We start from the raw sequence: 16462 nt of genomic DNA, 5'->3' as shown, positions 1-16462 counted from the left end.
AAAATGTGTACAATAATTTATAACCACCCTGTATTGTCCTCCTCATTGTCCATAAACAATAATGGGTGTAGATTGGAAATAAACATTTAAATCAACTCTTCGATCCCTGACAAATTCCCGTCTTCAATGTCATCTTCAGAAAAGTCACTGTTGTCCTCTTCACTGGACTCTGCACCAAGATCGATAACAAAAGATTCAATGGTATCTTCCAGTTGACTTTGAACTCCTATGAACTTCTCTTCCATTTTCTTCACATTTTCACATATTTTTTTTCCAGTCCGTTTCAGTTATGGTTTCAAACTTCTGGTTCACAAGGCGCTCAACATCATGTATGTTAAAAGTCACATTGTGAGCTGCAACCCAGTTTTTTACATCAGCCCAGATTAGCTCTATGGCATTGAGTTCGGGATGATATGGAGGGAGCCTAAGGATGTCGTGTCCATGTTCTCTCATAATCTCGTCAATTTGATAGCGAATGTGCGCCGGTTTGTGTTGCCTAATCAACTCATAGAGCTCCACCTTGAGTGATGACGATGAGAATGCAATATTCTTCTGTATCAGCCAATCTTGCACTTCTGATTTAGTGTTCTTCGAAGTTGGGCACTTATCTACTTGGACATTGTGATACGATGCATTGTCAATAACCACAACAGTCCGAGGAGGTAAATTTGGAATTAATGTTTCCATCAGCCATTTAAAATACATCTTGCCGTTCACATTGCCGTGACAATCTCCTGTTTTTAAGTTGGCTCTCCACATTGTGAAACAGTTTTTCACGAAGCCCATTTCTCCTCCTGCGTGTAGAAAAATAAGTCGCTCGCCTTTGGACAATGGGGCCGCCACTCCTGCATTTGAGTCATCGGACCAACCTTTTCCGGAAACATGAGCTGAATCGATGTAAGATGGACTACATACCTTGTAAAAGAAAGGAAATCCAACTTCTCTTCCTTGCCTTTAATGGTCATTCGATAAATAAGCCAAGCATTGTTCATCGATACACTGAGTATGATATCATTGGCCAATACAATTTTTTTGATCTGATATTGATGCGGTATGTGGAAATGTTTTCATCCAAACGAACAACGCCGCCCATATACGTGTTGTACAAGACAATACAGGCAGGTTGATCCACATAAATATGTTTTTATGTTCATTTGACCACCGCTTCGCTTTGCCAAGAGGCTCAACTCCTGCAACAGTAGATGCGATAGTGAACACACTGTTGTCATTGTAGCGGACAAGAGTGATTTTAGTTTCTTGGTCACTAAGTTGGTGGTATGAGCATCGTTCTTCTTTTTTTACGGTTTTTGGTTCTGGAAGCGGAGCTTTCTCCACTCTGTCAGCTCTTACTGTACCAGTTCCCTCGTGGCCTTCCTTTTTCAACGCCTCCAACAGACGGAACGAAGTAAAAAAATTATCGAAGAATAAACAGTAGTTCCTGTCTTTGGGCAATTCTGTTATGAGATCAATAACCACTGATCCTCTAACGCCTAATCCTGAGACTGATGTTCCGGAACTTTTGCCTTGATACAGCTCTCCTTGAACGATGTAGCCTAGTCTTGTTGCGGGAACCCAAAACTTTATATCCAAAGCGAATCGGTTTTCCGTGGATATGCTGCTTTGCTCCATGTCTTCCGTATTAGGGTACCATGGATTCGTCAACAGATAAGTAAATATCATCTGTAAACAATTTTAGCCAGCGTTCATTTAGCATACTCCAAACTGGTCTAATTTTCCCAAAGCGATCTCCACTTTCAAGTTGACCGTTTTTACAAAAGTGGAAGTATATCATTATTTCCTCAAATCTATTCCTGCTAATGGCTTTTGAAACAGCGTTGTTATGTACTTCGTTAGCTAGTTCCCAATACATTCTTGTTCTTGACACGACGCAATATCAGGACAGAAAAAGAATCCCAAATAGTCGAATTTCTTCTTTTGTCGTAGTAAAACTATCGTTTCCATTCTCAACTGCAAATTCATTTGTACATTCGACTATGAAGTCAAGAACTTCTTCATCGAAAAAAAAACGCAAACATATCAACAGGAGTAAAGTCTTGTTGTAGGTATCTGGAACGTTCGAACTCTACCCGTGATTTGTTTGGTATGTCTTTCTTTTCCCATTTCCTGGCTGACTTATGGTTTTTGACGCTGTCTTATTGAGTGGATGCTTTTATTTTCCTATTCTTTGTTTTACTATCCTCAACTTTCCTCTTTTTACTACCACAACGTGGCTTACAGCCATGTTCTCTGAGAACATTATTTGGACAAAGTTTCAGTGCTTGTACTTGGCTGAGAATCTTTATTTGTCATATCAAAACTTATTTTTTAAGTAGAATCCTCTTTGTTGCCTCTATCTGCTTGTTTTTGTAGATTTACAGGTATGTCAATATCTTTGTGAAAACTTTCGTTGTGTAGACTGAAAAAAAACTCGTTTCTGACTCAAAAAACTAAAGCGAGATGGATTTTTTCTGGTGTACCTGGTACAAAATCTTCATCGTATGTGTCAGAGTTGTCCCCATACCTAAAGTTTTCAATTCCATTTTCGGTTATCTCCTCACAAACGAGCTTTGCCCCAGCCCTTAGTTGGTTGCCGGAAAGTGTATTTATGTTTCCCGAAGGGTCCTCATCGTCACTATCTCCATCGCTCTGCAGCGCGTTGACTGGAGGCTCCATGAATATTGTAGCCTTCACAACGTCAGTTGTGTCTTCTAACAAAGAAGTTATTTGTTCTATGGTCAGCCTAAAACGAAAAAACATAGATGTAATGACAGATACCAACACGTACCCGTCTGCGCTCACTGTCGACATTTGTCGACAACACCTGTAACCATGACCATTTTTTTTAAATTCTTTTTTAAGCCTCAGCTTTAAGCTATGCTGGCTTCGATGTACACTGATATTTTATTACACTGGTATTTTTGATTTACAAAGTACACTATCAATCGTGTCTATGCCTGATTGGACCTCCCCGGGATTTGAACCCGTGATCTCTCGGTTAGAGAGCCGAGACTATAACCATTAGTCTACGGAGGAGGACAACCATGACCATGTAACCGATTACGCCCATTGTCGACATTTTTCTACATCAATGTTTACGTCACACTAGACCTGTGTTATAAAAGTAGTTTACCTTATCTACTGATATATTACTATAAATTAGCTCTTTATCTAACTTTTTAAGGTAGTTCTGGAATCTAAATGTTAAAATTAAGTGTTAAAACTACTTACGAATTGAACAACGACATCATGCAATGTGCAGAGTAACATAACCTCAAACCTGGCACTCACAGTATCGTTCACTACTACTGGTCGCAGCTGTCGCGGCAAGATTTAATTTTAGCTCTCTTCCTCAACTCAGCCCCATATGGGCTTTCTGACTGACTTATTTCAAAAACTGAAATTTGTTAAATTTCAAAAAGTGGTTAAAATGTAGTTTTTATAAGCATTACATTTATTTAAAAAGTTAAACGTTGTTTATACAAAATAGTCTCTGAAAGAATTTCATTTGGTTATTATAATATCGCTCCCTTAGGTACAGACGATTAAGTATAGCCTATATTAACAAGTTTAGTAACTGAAAATAAGATTCAACTTAGCGTACTAAGATAATTTTTGACACGGATATTAACATAACTAAAATGTATTGTTACAGTACGTATAATTTATAATGTGCCATAGTTGAAAATTATCATAAATAGTGATGATGATGATTATCATATCATACAACTTACCTCAAACTTCACTCAGGTAGCCCAATACATCTGAGTTTATCAGAATATTCAAATGAATCAACAACAAGCTAGCAGAAAACTTCAACGGCTCACCGACACAAAAAATAACAGTGACACCTTAAGGTACAAAACGATCTGCGAGGCAAGAGGAGCTGATGGCTGGTCTAATCGTCTGTATTTCCGATGGGTCATCGCCTGACACCTACCCATACTAACCCTCCCCCTACCTCCTGCAGGCTACTACATTCAAGTAAACTACGCAATTCCGCTCTGCAGGCAGAATTGGCTGATAAGAACAATAGCATGATCGTTTGAAATTGTATCACATTTTATAATCTTATAATAAATAAAAATAAAATCATTATATAAAAATAACTAAACAACCTAATTAAACTTTTAACACAGGTATGTTATATAAAAGAGTGTACTAAGTATGGTCCGGTATGTTATAAGATGCGTCTATTAAATATAGACATATGTGTTTTATAACACTCTGGGGATCAACCAATGACACCAATAATTCATCGGTGGTATTAAATGGATTAATTAAATGATTGAAACCCTAATTTGCAATATTGTTAAAGCTATAATAAAAATCTAGTACCATTCATATATAAGGTTTGTATTATTTCAGAATGAACTGGGAACTAAAGCCACACCAGATGATCTCACTGAGACAGAGTCCAGACAAGAAGAAGCCCAGCGGAACTCGTCGCCAAGTGGGAATTACTCCTTCAAACTTTCCAAACATCTGTCCCCTAGCGACCAGACCATCTATAGTGTTGGCAAACAGTTGGCAGACGTTAAACAGAAAGATCACTTGGACTCGTACGCCAAAAGCGTCGCTCATAAGTTACGATTACTTGACAACGAGCAGAGGATTTATGCTCAAAAACTAATAAACGACACGTTGTTTGAGGCGGAGCTAGGTAGTTTGACCCGGCACGCTTCTATCAATACTGGTTCTCCACACACTTAGTGTGAGCCTGTCTTTCTCTTCTCTGTCGAGTCTATGGGTTGTGAAGTCAACGAATGAGCTACAAACTATAGAGACCATTGTTTGCAAGCTATGTCGGTACCTCTTTTATGGACACCAGTCTAACTCGAAACCCAAAACAAAAATGCATATGGGGCAACCCCTCTTCATTTTCAAAGACTAGGATATTTTAAATTAGATTTGCTTGACTAAGATTCACTATAATCTTCTTTTAAGCGTATCCGAAGACGGTAAAACTATTGTACAATATTACAGGACCTCAAACAATTTCGACAGTTTTAAATACTTCTTCATTCATCAAAGAATGTGTTTTCCTTCCTAGCTTAACTTCCTTGTTCAACTCCTCCATCAAATCAACATTTTCATAATGATCTCTCCCCAATTTACGCTGGTACTTTTTTTTTAAAAAGTTGTGGCTTCTGTTGAGGCAAACGAGCACAACTTGTCTCTTTTTTTAATTCAAGTTAGACATTTGATGTTGTTTATCACGAGACTCTCAGGGGGAAGAAATATGCCATAGTGTTCTGGGTTTTGTTTTATTCAGTATTTTAAAATAATTTTTGTTCCACATGTTAGTCTGAAGTACGGAGCGCGAGTAAGTTGCAGAGAATATTTTCAGTCGGATAGCGTCTTAACACTGCTATATGTATTAATTGATCATTGTACTGATTTTGTGTTTAATAGCCTCAATTTATTTAAATTTCCAGCTCATAGCTGCAGAACTAGAAACTAAAATCAGTTAACAATAGATAGATTTAAGTGAAAAATTTTAACAATTCAATTCTTTATTTTGGCGTTTCAAGAGCAATACTGTTTAGAACAACACTTGGACGTTGTCTGGTAGTAGAGGCTTTTGTAGTTTGCAAGAATCTCTAGAGATTATTTGTATATGAGCTCAAAATTTACTTAATTATTTTTTATTACAATTATGTATAATTATTTGTATAAAAATATAATGTTCTATAATATAAAATAATAAAGTTTAAATAGTTTAATTAAAATAGCATTAGAAAAACAGTTATATTTCGTTACTTTGGTTGTGTACTCGTACATATAGTTTTACAAACATTTTATTAAAATATTGTATAGAGTAAACTAAAAGGGTTATCTCATAACTTCCTATAAACCACCGCGAAAGGGTTGAATGTTAATTTGACTCAGGAAATTTTGCTAGAAACAATATTAAGACGTGTTATTAGTATATAGTTTATCATTAGTTGATAGTTCAACGAATAAAAATTTCATTTTTAAGAAACGAAAGATTATGTAACCTTCCCAATGAGCAAATTAAAAGTATTTTGTACTTTTAAATTTTTGTTACTACTACATCTTGGCATTTTATTAACAAAAGTCTAATACACGCTAGTGTAAACAAAGAAAGCGATTGGAACCATGCTGACTATTACAAAGTAACCATTCAAAGAGATGATCATTGCTTATTGTCATCATTACTCGCTGAATCTCTCGCTCGAAGCGACAGTGCTGTACTGTACATATGGACTCTCCATTTAGACAAAAATACAAAGCGAGAGTCTTGGGTTGCCAGTCAGCTGTGAAAGTTAAAATATCAACACAAGTAAAAATTTCACTGAAATCTTTGTTTAAAATTTGTTACTGACGATGGATGGCTTGAAAGGGTAATAGGATTTCGGACGTTTCCCATAGTTATATGTTATATAATGTATGTATATATATATATATATATATATATATATATATATATATATATATACATATATATATTTATTTATTTGTTTGATTATTCACACACACACACACACACACACACACACACACACACACACACACACACACACACACACACACACGTACGTGCATTATCACATTATCATACATGTGCATTATCGTGTGTGTGTGTGTGTGTGTGTGTGTGTGTGTGTGTGTGTGTGTGTGTGTGTGTGTGTGTGTGTGTGTGTGTGTGTGTGTGTGTGTGTGTGTGTGTGTTTGTTTTAGTGAAGACCTATTATACCTGTATTATTTAGTTCATTTTTAATAATTAGTGTTTTGTTTTTGTTATGTGGATGTTTGAAAGCAAGTGTGCATGGAGGTGACACTCAGCATGGTTGTTGGAATTTCTGAATTATGATTATCACAACGCTCTGGTATGGTTTACCTAGATTATAGTTATTTGCTAGGTAAATTATTCACCTGAGGAAGAGATCATATTCCAAATCTCGAAACGATGTGTTTCTGATTTTTAACTGAAAGATGGATTCCGGAAGGAAATGTCCGCAAAATCCTATTTCCTTCACAATCCTTTAATTATCAAAAATAAACTTCAAACAAAGGACCATCTCGTACATATTAATTGTGTACACCAATACACAAGAGTTGCCTTAGTAATATAAATGTGTGTGTCTATATCTATATTTATAACAGTGTTAGCTGTCTACTTCTGATTTCTATACTTTTATATTTTACACGAAGGATTTTAATAAAATTGCACAATAAAGGAGGAGATGTCGAAACAATCAAATTTAATATGTTATGTGAAAAAAATCTATAATACAAATTTAAAATTATCGTAGAAGATAAAATAAAATATTTATTAAACATTAACATAACAATTTATTACATTTGCATTAAACTAAGAAATTATAATAAAGAAAGTCCAATTAATTATAATTTCACTCACTCACTGTACTTAATACATGTATGTACACTTCCTTCGCATAGTTTCAGGTAATAAAAAGTTATACAATTAAAGTATAAATTTTAGTGAAAACTAACAATACATTTAGAATATTCCTCAACAAGAAGCTGAATTGAAGCAACATAAATGTATAGCTTAAAATAAATATTACATATTTATTTTAACCTTTGTAGTATGAACCTTAACTATAATCCGTTTAGCGCAATAATAGCAGTCATCACTGAAAAATGTCAACACAATACTTCTATACCTGTGTTATAAAATCACTCTTTAAGTATATATATGTTGCGAGTTCTATCAATGGGAGAACTAGCACTGCTAGCTCACGCGGTAAAAGAGCGCTGCGATTTCAAACAATAGATAAAATAGCATTGCGAGCTCAAGCAAAAGGGCAACGCCCCCTACGAACTCAACCAACAAAGAACCCAGCACTGCGAGGTGAATCTAAAAGGAAACAAGCATGAAAAGTTCTAGCAAAGTGAATATGAGACGTACGAGCTACAGTAAAATGGAAACAATAACTTCTATTTCTTGTGTTTTAAAATTACTCTTTAAATATATATTTACTGTGAGTTCCTTTAATGGAAAAATTAGCACTGCAAGCTCACTTGTAAAAAGAGCGCTGCGATTTGAAACAATAGACAAAATAGCATTGCAAGCTCAAGCAACAAGGAATCGAGTAGTGCGAGTTCAATCAAGTATTGCAAGTTCAAGTAATGTGAATATGAGACGACAAAATAGCATTGCGAGCTCAGGCATAAGGGCAACGCCCACTGCAAGCTCAAGCAAAAAGGAATCGAGAAGTGCGAGCTCAATCAAGTGTTGCAAGTTCAAGCAATGGGAATATGAGACAGCAAAATAGCATTGCGAACTCAAGCAACACGGAATCGAGTAGTGCGAGCTTAATTAAGTATTGCAAGTTCAAACAAGGTGAATATGAGACGACAAAATAGCATTGCGAGCTCAGGCATAAGGGCAACGCCCACTGCAAGCCAAGCAAAAAGGAATCGAGAAGTGCGAGCTCAATCAAGTGTTGCAAGTTCAAGCAATGGGAATATGAGACAGCAAAATAGCATTGCGAACTCAAGCAACACGGAATCGAGTAGTGCAAGCTTAATTAAGTATTGCAAGTTAAACAAGGTGAATATGAGACGACAAAATAGCATTGCGAGCTCAGGCATAAGGGCAACGCCCACTGCAAGCTCAAGCAAAAAGGAATCGAGAAGTGCGAGCTCAATCAAGTGTTGCAGGTTCAAGCAATGGGAATATGAGACAGCAAAATAGCATTGCGAACTCAAGCAACACGGAATCGAGTAGTGCGAGCTTAATTAAGTATTGCAAGTTCAAACAAGGTGAATATGAGACGACAATATAGCATCGCGAGCTCAAGCATAAGGGCAACGCCCACTGCGAGCTCAAGCAACAAGGAATCGAGTAGTACGAGCTCAATCAAGTTTTGCAAGTTCAAACAATGTGAATATGAGACACGTGAGCTAAGTAAAATATAAACCATAAGTTCCAACCCCTATGTTTAAAAATTACCCTTCGAATAGATACCATGTTATTGAATTAAACATGTTTAAATAAAATATGATTGAATAAAACTAAAAGACAAAGGAAGGTAGTATACATGAACGTTTGCCTTCACAGGCAGGAGTTCAGTTTGTCCAAAGAATGCAATGTTCGATTATAAGTGGCTCAATGCTAAAAGCATTTAAATCTCATCTGTACACAACGCTAGTTGCTAATGCATTTTACAGTACAAACAAGTTCATTGTACACCACTGGGAGACCACCGGGTGCCAGAGTGAAACTTCGAATAGCTGAAATAAATGTATGTACGAGTGTGATTTAGATGAAGGGCGAGTGGAATATTTAACGCTTATTACAATGCAATGTTCGAATTGCTAACGTAGTAATAAATATTATACGTACGTAAAAAAAAAAAAAAAAAAAAAAAAAAAAAAAAAAAAAAAAAAAAAAACAGGACTGCGAGCGTATAAAACAGGGAAACGCAAACTGTATGTTCAAGCAATAAGGAATTCAGCATTGGGAGCTCAAGAAACAGGGCAACAAAAACCGCAAGTTCAAGCAATAGGTGACACTACGACACATACCGAGAGCTCAGGCAATAGGGAAACACGTATCGCGAGCTCAAGCAATATAGAAACTCAAACTGCTATCTCAAGCAATAGGGATAATCATACCGCGAACTCAAGCAATAGGGAAACACGTACCGCGAGCTCAAGCAATATAGAAACTCATACTGCTACCTCAAGCAATAGGGAAACACATATCGCGAGCTCAAGCAATAGGGAAACACGTACCGCGAGCTCAAGCAATATAGAAACTCAAACTGATATCTCGAGCAATAGGGAAACACATACAGCGAGCTCAAGCAATAGGGCAACACGTACCGCGAGCTCAAGCAATAGGGCAACACGTACCGCGAGCTCAAGCAATAGGGAAACACGTACCGCGAGCTCAAGCAATACGTCAGTCAACACATACCGCGAGCTCAAGCAATACGTCAGTCAACACATACCGCGAGCTCAAGCAATACGTCAGTCAACACATACCGCGAGTTTAAGCAATAGAGCAACATGTTCTGCGAGCTCAATCAAATAGGGCAAAACATACAATTAGAGTACTAGTACTGTGGGCCGAACTGATCGGAAAAGACCACTCTCGAACTGTTTATTTTTAAAATAATCTTCTGAATATGTATGTTCTGCGAGTCTTATCAATAGGAAAATGAGTACTGCGATTTGTAGCTGTACAGAAACTGGTATAAGTAAGTTACATTAAAGTCAATCAATGAGAAAACGAGTGCTTCGATCTTATCAACAGAGAAACAAGCTTTGCAAACGAGCGTAGCTAGGATTGCCAATAGGACCTATACAATAGAACAACGTGAACTGCAAGATTAAACATTCCAGAAACATACGAACTCTAACTATGGTAAGCGGCCGCTGCTTGCTCAAGCAATATGACAATGATAATGTGAAATAATAAGGGGAGAATCGAGCACTGTGATCTCAAGCAATTTGAAATAAAGCTCTACGAGGTTAAATATTGAAAAGTGAACTAATACAGGAATGAGAATTGTTATGGCACTTGAAGCTCAAGCCATAAGGACGAAAATTGATTGCTTAAGAAGGAATCTTGTACAACCGGTGGAAAACGAGCGTTACCTACAAAATTGAGCAATTTGGAAACGAGACTGCAAATTCGTTGTTGGACACCCAATTGGAAATATGCATTGAAATATGATAGCTCAGGCAACAAGGAAAAGTGAGCTGCGAACTCAAGGAATAGCTTAAAAAAGCTTAACGAGCTTAAGTAATTAATAAACCAATGGTACAATAAACTGAAGAAATGAGAACACAGTATTATGATTTCAAGCAATAGGGGAACTTGCACTGCCAGTTAGGATTGTTATCCATTTCCTCCCTGTTTTGTATAACAAGGACAACTACAGTGGCTTATAATCCATATGAAAATCCCTAACCGTGTTAGTTCTCATGATTTATTTGGACAAAAATTAATCAATTTCAAAGTTTAATATATGGAAATCTATTATAGCTTTAAATCAATAAAAATGCAAGGAATGATATATGAGAAAACCTCAAATTTGCATTCTTAGAAAGCAACCAATTTTACGAACATGTAGTGAGGTACTGTGTCGGACTCTAATACAACTGGATTGAATGGTGTGATTGATTTTTGTCAGTGTTACGTCTCTGAATTGAGAATCTACCAGTCTGTAGACAGGGTGAGGGGAATTGAATTCCAGAGTAAATTTGTATTTGTAACAAGGTTTCAGTATCAGTGGCCCTCCATTATCCAACCTTATAGAATAGGAACTGAGTCTGCCTCCAATTGCCTTCCCTCTCATAACAATATGACAAGTCCTTTTACATGAGTTGTCCTTTAATGTGTCTACAGTTATATTACAGATAAGTTCGTAGGTCATTCTTTTACCCAAACTCATAACCGACCTGTTCTGTACTGCGAACGTATCAATCTGAACTTCCTGATTAGTGTCTAGCATGAAACTGGATCTTGCGTGATATTCTGGTAGTTTTAAGACTCTGTAGCCCAAGATTACTGGGTTACTTTTAAATACGTAGTATCTACTGTGCACATGTACAACATCGTTCAAATTACTTTGGCGTGATTTAGATACATTTCTTGTTTCCCGGATACTGCACAGCAAAGGAGACTTCATGGGTTGATTACTGCAAATGAAAGTCAGCAATTCAATAACTTCGTCCGAAGTGAGGATCATGTATGGTGTCACTTCCTTAACGATATCATATACATCAAAAGTGGCAAGGCGAACATCTGGCATGACTGTCTGCAGAAGTTCTCGTAGAGTTTTATCTGATTCGGCAAAGGCTGGAAACAGGTAACTTGAATTAGAAAGTAATTGACTATTTAGAACTAGCGAAGTAATTTCGCCATTGATCTTATAGTACAAATTTTAATGTGAAAAACCAGTTTTTACTAAATGATTCATGGTTTCGGGCTATGGCTGATCCCTACTAAATTCTTTTGAACAACCTTTTCTTAAAAATATATTTTATTCTAGCCGTTGTAACTTATTCAACCAATGACATCGTTTTCAGCTTTAAAGTTAGGGTCTACTGACAAATCTTACAAAACAGGCGTTTCTCACATAAATTCTAAGATCTGATCCAGATCAGGGTTTGCATGATTTGAAGAAGTTAAATAATTTTGAAAGGTTTTAGCTCAGCCTGTGATGGTCAATTTAAAATTTCCATAGTTACTCTTAGAAAATTCCTCAACCAACAACCTCTTTAACTTGGCAATAACGTTTGAGTAAAATCTGATATTGACTAGGTTAATCACTTGTTTTAAATGTCATGTTTTGAACTTAAGATCTACTGCAACAACCTTAAATTTGACTCCAGAAAAATTTCAATAACTTTTACGCTGTTATATTTTTGTTGTTCATGTGGGAGATGATAAATATTTTAAAGGTATGTGTATATATGCTTTACAATGCTTGTTACTTATTCTCGTAAAGTGTGATGTACTCTTTTAGTATTGAATAATACAATAAACTGTGTACATTTTGAATATTCAAACGATACAGTACAAACAAGTTTGGAATGTTTTTCTTCATAACCAATTAAAATATAAAAGACGTTTGTATATACTTTATTTTATCTTTAAAAAGTAAGTCCGTAAGTGTTTTACTTCCTTATTGTAGGGCTAAAATAAAGATTGGCGTCATTATAGACTGTTGCTAAGTCTTAGAGGACTGAAAATTGATAATATATACTGCATTATCAGGAATTAAATAATGCAGAATTCCTTTTGGAGATGAAACAAACTTTGATCCTTTACAAACAAAAAAAATAAATAAATAAAAAATGTATATTTTACAAAACTAACAAACACAAGAAAGTTAACTAATAAGACCGTTTTAAAATAAGCACCTTTTTTATGCTGCGCCCATTGGATGAGAGCTTTCCATAGCTCAAACTCTGTCACGGACAATCTTTCCTGTCGAACGATGAATTCCAAACACTTTACATCTAGGTCCATAAACTGTTTAGACATCAATATTGCTTGTGTTTCCTCTTGGACTATCTGGAAAGAAGATTTAGAAACTTTTTTATTGTTTCTCTACTTAAAGAATATTGTAACAATCTATAAGTGAATCACCAATTAATACTACTCCAACAGCAAACATTCATCGAACGAATGTCAACGATCTTTAGTTCTGATATCAAGTATCATTAGTTCTGATATACACGATTTCTTAAAAATAATTTTCGGTGTATTAAAAGTCTTAATTACATTGATTATATGACGCTCGAACGATTGGCAAGGTAAGCCATAAGCGACACACCACAATGCTGGGAAAACACTTTCTGGACTGCTCAGCAGTATCCGTTTGCAGGCTTTGGTCACCAAGGGTCGAATATTGAAGAAGTTAGCAGCCAAAGCCAATTGCGCCGCCGTGTCTTGATCCAAAGTCGGCAATTTCCCCCCATACACATAACTGGAACACACCACTTTAGTTAACCATTTTAATAATTTGGTTTGATTTTAATTCTATATTTAAAATTAAAGAATTAAAATAACCCCTAATATTCAACGTAATACAACCTTTCTGGGGGAAATTTATTTGCTGCTGGAGTAACGAAACTATCGACCTCATCGTATTGCCTAAAATGATATTTTATTCACCCTGTCCTATCCCTGGATATTGGGAAAGGATCAGTTTCAACATTCACAGTTTCACCATTCTGTGTTCACATGCCTTCATGCCTCAAATTTAATCTTACGTATATGTCCCTTAACCTTCTTACACCAACACCCTCCTAGTTAACATGAAACTTGAGACAAGGTGTTAGCTGAAGATAAAACAGATATTTGAAATCTGTTGCTGTAATTCAATTCAATTACATATTCCGGATATAATTGAAAATCATAAGGTTTTCAGTGCCGTGTGAAAATTGAGTTTTGGAGAGACAGATTTTAGAAAACTTTCTAGGATACTGTAATAGATTGTATAAAGTCCTCAGATGTGGATGAATAGAATTTAATATATAAGTTAACAGATTTAATTAAATAAACAAATAATAAAAAGTGTTTTTATATGAACAATAGGTGACGTGCTGAAGAAGTTAACTAAAACAGAGCCAAGTTTAAACGCATAGCGCACACAAAACTGAAATGTACATTCCGTACACAGTCCGCAGACACTGAAGAGAAACATCTACTGTGTGCCCTTCATTGTAAAATATACAAGGTAATTAATGCATCTGAGAACCGAACCTGATTCTAGATTCTCAAACGCAATCTTTCTATTTTGCAAATCTCAGTCATGTTATACCCATCCAAATCTTCCATCGTCTAATCTTATAAATAAAAATGAATCACAAAATGCGTTATTAATCGCTAATCACGGGAACGACTGGACCAATTCGGTTAATTCCTTTTCTAAAATGTTCATTGAAATCCATGGAAGGTTTTTATTAAGCAAAATGTAAGAAAAGTTACCTTGAAAATTTTTAAATTAAAAAAATGTAGTTTTTACGTTTCATAATCCAAATTAAACTGGCACTAAACAGCTGTTTAACCTTCAGTTTTATGTCCAAAAATTGGCTGAAACATCTGTTTACATTTAAATATGATGAAATATTAAGTAAACAGTGATTGATCATAATACAGATTAGATAGTAAATATGAAGTTAATATATCAATTTTTACTCCAGATTGCGCCAGTGATGGATTTAAATCTTATAAATAAAAATGAATAGCAAAATGTGTTGGTAAGCGCAAATCTCGAGAACGGCTGGACCAATTCGGTTAATTTTTTTGTAAAATGTCCATTGAAATCCGAGGAAGGTTTTTACGAAGAAAAAGTTAAGAAAAGTTACCTGGAATATTTTGGAATTCAGAAAAAATTGTAGATTTTACGTTTCATGATTCAAATTAAACTAGCACTAAACAGCTGTTGACAGCTATGGTTCGACAAACTTTCTGAAACATTTGTTTACATTTAAATTTTATCACCAATAAGTAAACAGTGCTTGATCGGTAGTGTAATGCAGATAGTAAATATAGCATGAATAAAACACTCCAGGTTGGGCCAGTGACGAAGTAAAATCATCTAATGCATTAAATACTATTATAAAACTAAACTTAATGAACAAAGTTATGAATGTTTTCACGTAAGTTACTTTAAACTGGTGGGCTTCCTTGACATTATGATATTACATTTTAACAATGGCTTATGGAAAAACAGAGAAATGAATACTAACATGCCTCAACGATTCATTCTTTCCCTGGCTACAGTCCAAAAAACAAGTGTAACGCAAAACTTCAATAATGATTATTTTGGAATGTTGCATAACCTTAATAAGGATTTTCCTCTTAAACCGAAAGTACATAAATAGGTAGGACTTCCCCCTAGGTCGTAATAGGCTTTTCAGTCCTACTTATGTGTGTATTTTCTTCATCAGGACAAGGCAAACTTAACTACGACAACACGATTTGGACCAAAATAGATTTCCGACAACTAGATAATCGAACGTATATAGTATTTTGATCGAGGCAATATGGCAAGCTCAACTGTGAAATAGTAGGTAAGTGAATTTAAACGATCTGAAGTAGGCATCTCGGTCATATATATATATATATATATATATATATATATATATATATATATATATATATATATATATATATATGATATATATATATTCTTCGTCAGAACAACAAGGCAAACTCTACTATGGTACTGGAAATATCTTAAACCTGAAATATATGACAAGGACTGGAAATGTACGCTTTTTGACCGAAGTAGGTTTCCGAGACCTATGTGATCCGAGATTTGTGTTTTCTTGATCGGGATGACAAGCCAGGTTCAGCTGTGGCGTTTTATGTATATAATTAATTAGAACCAGAAATGCTACTACACGTGCCAAACATGATATAATAATTAAGTTAAACTCTGATACTATTTACTATAAACTTTAATAATATCTACCTGATGTATGCATACTTACGTTTTAAAATTTGTATAGGACTCCCATCATATTACATCATAATTACTTTTACTAAGTAATATAAGGACCGGCTCTAAATATTGCGTGCAAAGCCGCGGGTAACAGCTAGTTTAACATAAAATAAAATAACTAATAATGTGATATTAATAACACGAATTAGCTAAGTTTAATCAATTCTCACGACAATAGCAGCTTGAAGACTTCAGGGCTGACTTGGCTGATGGATACCTCAGTGGTAGAATCTGTCAAAAGGTCTCTTAACACTGAACTCGAGGCTTTAAGATGACATTTCACTGCACTTATTTTTTCCTGTAAAATAAAGAGTTATCACACCTTTGCAACATGTAAAAACTGATAATCAATTTTCAATTGGAGTTAAGTGATTTAATTTGGCATATTACGGATAGTGTTATTTGACATAGTTCTTAATAATTATAATGCCTTGTTACGTAATACTAAAACATATAAAAATAGTTTGCTCATGTGTTATGCATATTATAATATTGTA

The 16462-nt window shown here is 35.3% G+C and overlaps 2 protein-coding genes across 2 annotated transcripts in view; both read right to left on the bottom strand.

The window, feature by feature from the left end:
* Positions 1-258: 258 nt before the first annotated feature.
* On the bottom strand, positions 259-759 carry LOC124371363. The gene has a single exon (XM_046829693.1). It carries the CDS (start codon positions 757-759, stop codon positions 259-261), a length of 501 nt encoding a protein of 166 aa, XP_046685649.1.
* Positions 760-7276: 6517 nt separating this feature from the next.
* Positions 7277-16462, bottom strand: part of LOC124371365 (mucin-4-like) — a 39193-nt gene continuing 30007 nt past the window's right edge. The window contains exons 5-8 of the mRNA XM_046829695.1: positions 16136-16263; positions 13235-13439; positions 12871-13024; positions 7277-11803 (exon numbers count right to left, since the gene is read on the bottom strand). Coding sequence (XP_046685651.1) covers positions 11031-11803; positions 12871-13024; positions 13235-13439; positions 16136-16263 — 1260 coding nt within the window. The 3' untranslated portion in view covers positions 7277-11030. The remainder of the gene's footprint in view (positions 11804-12870; positions 13025-13234; positions 13440-16135; positions 16264-16462) is intronic.

This window comes from Homalodisca vitripennis, unplaced genomic scaffold (genome assembly GCF_021130785.1).
Source record: "Homalodisca vitripennis isolate AUS2020 unplaced genomic scaffold, UT_GWSS_2.1 ScUCBcl_1272;HRSCAF=4685, whole genome shotgun sequence".
In the NCBI taxonomy this organism is placed as follows: Eukaryota; Metazoa; Arthropoda; class Insecta; order Hemiptera; family Cicadellidae; genus Homalodisca; species Homalodisca vitripennis.
Note: the sequence above shows the minus strand (reverse complement) of the source record. Positions and strands in the feature narration are given on the sequence as shown.

Coding starts and splice junctions, on each gene's coding strand:
- LOC124371363 (XM_046829693.1), bottom strand. CDS start 759: ATGTGGAGAGCCAACTTAAAAACAGGAGATTGTCACGGCAATGTGAAC.